This window comes from Stegodyphus dumicola, chromosome 7 (assembly GCF_044657685.1).
Source record: "Stegodyphus dumicola isolate Sdum_Otavi_A_Nest chromosome 7, ASM4465768v1".
Lineage (NCBI taxonomy): Eukaryota > Metazoa > Arthropoda > Arachnida > Araneae > Eresidae > Stegodyphus > Stegodyphus dumicola.
In genome coordinates, this window is record NC_140774.1 from 56,621,053 (window position 1) to 56,628,783 (window position 7,731).

Sequence of the window (7,731 nt, forward strand, 5' to 3'; positions counted from 1 at the left end):
CTGCATAACTTTTCTAAGACACAAATAGCTTCCGTTAATATATGTTCCCATACATTATATTTATTTTTTTATATTTTTGTCTTTAATAAATTAATGATAGATAGATAAAAAAAATTGATACTGCTTAATTTATAAGCAGCGTAAAAACTGGAAATCTGAGGTCATTAATTTCCGAGACATTAATAGTTTTCCAAGATGCAAATAAAGCAGATAACAATAATCATAAATATTAATGCTCCTAAAATATATCCGCATAACCTAATTGATTTTTGCTTTTTGATCCACCACAAACCTATTTTCATTAAATGAAGTTTTGCGCATTTCTCTGCAAAGTACGCAAAACTTGTTTCATACAACTTTATTTTAACTAAACGTTATACTTGTTTAGGGAAGTATAAAACAAGTATTTATGTGTACTACTTTTAAAATCCATGTGACAGAGTGTGAGTTCTCATCTTGAAATATACGTTGTGTCGATGAGCTTAACTACAAATTATTAAACATTTCTGGCAAAATGCCAAAAATTAAAAACAAAATTTTTTAAACACGTCCTGCGCTGTATCTGCAGGATCTATCAATCAATCAATCGACTCGACAATCGAAAATCAATCGACTTGAATGGAGCTCACCAACATGTAAAAAGCGTTTCTATTAATATGCAAGATATGAGAAAGAAGTTTGAAGACATTATGAAAGAAGCAGAGTTTTGAATATACAATTCTTGTATATTCACAAAAATACAAATATACAAATTTTATATACAAATTTTTGTATATAAAATAAATGGGACATAGAAACTAAATTTGAAAAATAGAAGAAAATAAAAACAAGAAAATATTGATGAGTTATGTGAGGATAACAGGCCTTGAAAATTCCGAAATGTCTTTTAAAGTAACAGTTTTTTATGCTGCTCTCGACATTTTAAATACTCAGTTAAAATACAGAATGACTGGAATAACAAAAATCGCAATGATGTTTTCATTTTTGGAACTTAAATTTCCGTATTTGTCATTGTTAACAAATACGGAAATTATTAATAACTAGCGGGCTGAAGCCCGCTTTTAATTGTTGACGTGTATAAGAGTTCCTATGTTAAATATCACCGTTATGCCATAGTTGGACCGAACTACCAGGGTTCAGCGGTTTTGCGCGGGTTCCCCCTGCTTTATTCCCGTGCGCATCCAGAAGATACTGCATACACGTCACACATGCGTAAAATCACGAAAACACCTAAGCAGGCAGCCCGCTCGCCGGGATTCGAACTTTGGACCGAACTACCTGTGTTCAGCGGATTTGCGCGGTCTGCGCCCGCTTTATTCACTTGTGCATCCAGAAGATACTGCATTCCCAATACACATGTGGAAAATCACTGAAACACATATAGAGTCAGCCTGTTGGCCGGGATTCAAAAGTTGGACCGAACTACCAGCGTTTAACGGTTTTGACCGGGTTACGCCTGCTTTATTCACGTATTCATCCAGAAGATACTCCGCACACAATACACATGCGTAAAATCACGAAAACACCCATGCAGCCAACCCGCTAGCCGGTATTCGTAAGTTGGACCGAATAACCAGCGTTCAACGGTTTTTCGCGGGATTCATCCGCTTTATTCACCTATGCATCCAGAAGATACTGCATACACGGTACACATACGTAAAATCACCCAAACACCCATGGACCCAGCCTGTTTTCCGGGATTCGAAAGTTGGACCGAACTACCAGCGTTAAACGGTTTTGCGCGAGCTGCACCCGCTTTATTCACGTATGCATCCAGAAGATACTGCAAACATCATACACATGCGGAAAATCAAGAAAACACGCATTCAGCCAGCCCGTTAGCCGGGATTTGAACGTTGGACCGAATTACCAGTGTTCAGCGGTCTAAGCGGGCTGCGCCCGCTTTATTCACATATGCATCCACAACATACTTCATAAACGTTACACATGCGGAAAATCACGAATATTTGTCATTGTTAACAAATACGGAAATTATTAATAATGTTTCAAAAATACAGAAAAAAATATAAAGAAGACTTTGCTAATGTACTGGAAGTACAACTTTTATTATTTATAAATACTTTCAGAACAGATATCCAAAATTTGAAATCCGTTAAGGATTTAGCTAAATTAGCAATGGTAAAATACTATGACATGACAAGCAGTTAATCGGGAGTGCAATTAACTTATATTGTATTTATCATTCATTATCTGTAACCAAAGCCACGAGCGAGAGGTCATTTTCAATAATAAAAACATATTTAAGAAACACTATGATACAAGATCGGTTGTTAAACCTATCACTATTGAGCGTTGAAGTTGACTTGGCTGTGAAAATGGACGTCCAGGTATTGATAAATAATTTTGCGGAAATGAAGGTTAGGAGACGCAAATTTTAATAAAAAAGATTTTTGTCTTTATGATGAATTTCGGTCACCAGTGTTATAATTACACTTATTGAGGGGGGGGATTAGAGAAGAACAGCAGTACGGGCTGAGGGAAAATTAAAAAGAAACAGGAAAAATCTTTAGCATTCATGTTTTTTTATAAAAATGATGTATTCAAGTAGTTTAGTGTACCAAAAGGATTTTTAAAAGGACAGCAAAAATATTACATATTTTCTACTAAAATTGTATATTCAAATAGTTTTCTTTATGAAGTTTATGATAAATATGTTTTATATTTAACAAATGTACTTGTATATTATTGCATAAATTATGTTCGTAAGTTGAGTAAAATCACAGAGTACTATCTATTGATGTAATATTTTTTCTGTACGTTTATCAATTATCTTGTCTGTCAATATCAATTATCTATCACTCACACGCACGCACACAAAAAGTCTTAAATTACAGAATTAAAATCATCTGACGTCAAATACCCAGACTAAAGCAAATTTGCATTTCACCAGTTAGCAAAGGGGAAATATTTTCCTTTTTATTCTTTCTTCATATTACATAACTTTCAAATGGTTCCCTGAGAACGTGCTTTTATTTTTTAACAATTAATCCAGATGTGATAAAAATCATGAAAACATTGGCTCCAGGAATCCTTGATTTTTTTTTTTTTTTTTTTTTTTTTACTTTTCACGTTTTTTTCTTTAGTTTAATTTTTATTTTTAAGCACATTAAATTTATTGGTTTAGGGACCCAGGAAATTATTTTGCATACGGGACCAAGAATTCTAGTTACACCACTGTCTATAATGTATATATGCGTAGCTAGTATATGTGTAATGAGATGAACTACCAGTGCTTACATACTTTACCGCCAGGCCGCTGCTGAACCCTTCATTAATTAATGACATAATCACACAAAGCCACGCATTTACACACAACTCCTGAACATAACAAGCAACCAGCGCATTAGCGGGATTCGAACTTCGGACAGAACTACCAGTGCTCACACACTTTACCGCCAGGCCGCTGCTGAAATCTTCATTAATTAATTACATAATCACACAAAGCCACGCATTTACACACAACTCGTGAACATAACAAGCAACCGGCGCATTAGCGGGATTCGAACTTCGGACAGAACTACCAGTGCTCACACACTTTACCGCCAGGCCGCTGCTGAAATCTTCATTAATTAATGACATAATCACACAAAGCCACGCATTTACACACAACTCCTGAACATAACAAGCAACCAGCGCATTAGCGGGATTCGAACTTCGGACAGAACTACCAGTGCTCACACACTTTACCGCCAGGCCGCTGCTGAAATCTTCATTAATTAATTACATAATCACACAAAGCCACGCATTTACACACAACTCGTGAACATAACAAGCAACCGGCGCATTAGCGGGATTCGAACTTCGGACAGAACTACCAGTGCTCACACACTTTACCGCCAGGCCGCTGCTGAAATCTTCATTAATTAATTACATAATCACACAAAGCCACGCATTTACACACAGCTCGTGAACATAACAACCAACCCAATTATTCTACACTTATATAATAATTCTATAATTATTCACATTATTTAAGTGATATGATTCATTAGTGTAATTGTACTGGCTCGTATACACACGAGGAAAACCACGAAATTTCCAATGCAGCCAGGGCAATATGAAAGACAAAAAAATGTAACAAATAACCAACAATTAAAGGTTACCAATAATAGTGTACAACAGAGATGTATACCTCTCGCCAACTGAAAACAATTGTTAAATTCAATGGAAATGAATTTTCAAAATCAACAGACATGCGGTCTTTAAATTTTGTACATCCGAACTGTCTTCTCTCTTAAGCAGCAATATGACAAAACATTTAAAAGAAGAGTATATCTTTAGAATTTCCGATAGACAGTCTTGCGCCGAACAGTGTTGCCATTGCTCGCTTAGAAATCGTCGAGTTTCTTAATCAAAAACACATAAATGCTTTACAAAATGTTAAATAGTTAATAAAACAAATTACAAATTTGAGCTTTCAGATGCCCATATTCGGGTGGTGACGTACATATTCAAAATTTCATAGCTGTAGGTACCGTTGTTTTATCACAGTATCTGCATAAATGTTATGTACGTTAAACATACGTATATTTATGCTGATTCTTTATTATTAAATATCTTTAAATATAACACACAGCGATAATATTCGGTAGAAACAGTTCAACGCAAAATGCGAAAACGAAATTAATAGCCCTTCTGGGCTAACGCGCTTTGGGATAAAAACGCAAAAATAGAACATAACAGCTTTCATTGTCAGTGCTTAAAAAAAAAAAAAAAAAAAAAAAAAAAAACGATAGGCCTTATTTAATTTAATAAAATCGAAAAGTTGAGCAAGTTGCATATTTTTGAGAGGATAAATATGCCACGAAACCTTCAAAATCATTTTTTAGTTCATCACGCACGCATATCTGCACACAAAAATAACAATACCTATTATTCTTCTGCATCTCTGTTTAAAAATGTTTTATAAAAACATATGTACCGAAAAACATTTATTTGTAAAGTAAAATATTTTTTTTTTTCGAAAATATTTTAAATAAATTTAAAAAAGAAGATTTTTCGCGATCATATTTTGCCGCGGTTAAGCCCGTGCAGCTGTCTGTCTGTCTGTCAGGTACTGAAAAAAATCAGTACCTCGGTACTTACGTGAAAACGTGGTTTGGACTTTGCCAAAGCTAAGTTTACTTTTAATCTATTTTCATCCATTACATTTTTTAATATTATTTTTCACTTAAAATTTGTTTTAATACTTTGTTTTCATAGATACATATCATTACTATTATTTTTATTTTCCTTTTTTTTTTTTTTGTAACAGTACTTTCTAGTTTGAACTTTTCACTTCTCTATCTTCCTATAATGAACTAATATTGTTTAATTAAATTTATAATTACTTTTCATCTTTATTAAACTTTTTTATTTCTGATAGTTTTGACTTTTGCATAATTACCAAGTTTCTGAAATTTCTAACAATAAATTTCATTAAACTATTTCTGTCACTGTACTGACTTTTTTGAATATGGCTTCTTTGCATGAAAAACTGAAATATTTCTGTTTAATTACTGACATGCATTTAATTAATACAGAGGCAGCTGCACTCGAGTTTGCCACCGATGCTGGACTTCTTCCCAGAGAGGATGAGGCACCACCTTGCCCCAAGTGCCAGGCACCGATGAGAAGCAACAAGAGAAAGGAATCAAAGCTCGGATGATGTTGGGTCTGCAGCCTGAGAAATCGCAACAACTGCTCTGGCATGATTAATCCCATTGAAAATACATTTTTTGAGGGTACAAAAATCCCAATAAGGGAAGCTTTAGTCATAACTGTGTACTTTGTTCTAGATCACAGTTTCAGTTACATAAATCAGCAGCTAAAGCTATGGAGGGAAAAGCAAAAATTACCAGTAATTGCAAATGAGACTATTGTTGACTTTTTATCATATTGTCGTGAGGTATGTGAAATTTTTGCCTCTCATCATAGCAGAATGTTAGGTGGTAAAGGAAAATCTATATTAATTGATGAAACATTTTTGACCCGCCGCAAGTACAACCGCGGCAGGGTAACCAAAAATATGACCATCGTAGTTTTAGGCATCTACTGTCGAGAAGACAAAGAAGTACTATTTTTCAAGGTTAAAGGAAAAAGCAAAAGGCATTTGTGGCCTTACATTAAACGTCATGTTCACCCAGAAACCACCTTCATATACACTGACTCTGCTCCACAATATAAAAGGATAGAAAATTTATTTCCGGCAGCAACACATAAAACTACCAATCACAAGAAAGGTAAATATGTGTCTTTTTTTTTAATGAGTGACATTTTTTTTCCATCCTTAACATTCATTAATCCTTTATTTACAGGCGTATTCGTAGATCCCGATGATAAACAGAACACTATAAATGATCTTGAGGGTGAAAACAAACTTTTTAAGAGGTCTATAAAGAGCAAGAGAACAGATGATATTTGCACGCAGTACATGGCTGTACATTATTACAGGCGGTTCCACTTGAAGCCCTTTACTTATGATGGAGAAAGACTTGCTCAGTTTCTACAGGACATTAAAGCTGTGTATCCAGGCCATGGAAAAGTCGGCCTTGAACTTAAAATGTTGGACGAACCAACATCAGAAAGCGAAGGAATTGAGGACCTGATGCCTCCAAAGAAATCAGCCCGACAAGATGATGATATACCATTCATTCAGGAAGATGATGATAAATGGGGTAAAAGCAACAAATATAACTTTATTTTTGACATAATTTATTTATTTACATATATATACATACAAAAATTGCATTTAAATATTAAATTACATACCATTATAATCTATGTGCTTATTTTTCAGAGTAAGGGAACACAGACCAAGTTTTAAAACTGGAATAAATGATAAGAAAAGCATACAAGTAAATTGTTTACTATAATTTGTGTAAATGTTCAGATGGTCCACAAATTTTGATTTAATACCTTTTTGTTTTTCACTACATGAAATTGTTATTTTTTATTTCCTTTTAGAATTCAACCAAAAAACAGAGCCCAGAAAACAAAAGGATGGAAATGTTGCGAAAATGTAGCATATCTTTTACAGAAAGAGGTAAATGTGTATTTCAGTTATTCTCAACTTTTATTTTGACGTGAGAGCTATTCTTTATATATTTTGTTATTCCTTCATTAAAATAAACTTCCTTTCACAGCTGCAGATCCAAAATGTCATGAAATACTATGACAGAGGTAAGACAAAATTTTAACCATTCACAGCTTATGTTTCAAATTAGTGCTTCACTTTATTTTAATACTACTCCTTCAGTAAAAGCAACTGTAAAATTTATTTAGTTATTATTAGTATAAGTTTACCTACTTATTTTTCAGTAAAAAAAACTTTATTGCAAATTAGGTAATCCAAAAAAATAAATAAAAGAAAGAAGAAAACTAATTTTGACAGATAAATTGACAAACATAGAGGTGAGTTGATTAATTTAAAGGTTTCCAGCCTACTTCTTACCAGAAAACATTTTATTGTTAAGGATAATTTATCACCCCTTTCAGGTAAAGAATATTGCAGAAATGAGAAATGAATCATGGAAAGAAATGAATCTTCAGTCAGAAAATATACAGGTGAATTCATTACTTTTAATGTTTCCAGCCTGTTTATTTTAATTATGTATTTTCATACTACGTTTAGTATTTTAATTTTACCGTTTATTTATTATTTTAAATATAAGGATTTAATCTTACATTATTAACTTCTTAAACTTGCCACCCTTTTGTGGTAATTGTGTA

At 33.4% G+C, this 7,731-nt stretch overlaps 1 protein-coding gene across 1 annotated transcript; it reads left to right on the top strand.

Annotated features, from left to right (window-relative positions):
* Nucleotides 1–5,710: 5,710 nt before the first annotated feature.
* LOC146996186 (uncharacterized) lies at nt 5,711–7,010 on the top strand. The gene is made up of 3 exons (XM_085821385.1): nt 5,711–6,242; nt 6,318–6,677; nt 6,800–7,010. The coding sequence occupies exons 1-3, from the start codon at nt 5,711–5,713 to the stop codon at nt 6,802–6,804; spliced, it is 897 nt and encodes a 298-aa protein (XP_085677511.1). The 3' UTR covers nt 6,805–7,010.
* Nucleotides 7,011–7,731: the final 721 nt, after the last annotated feature.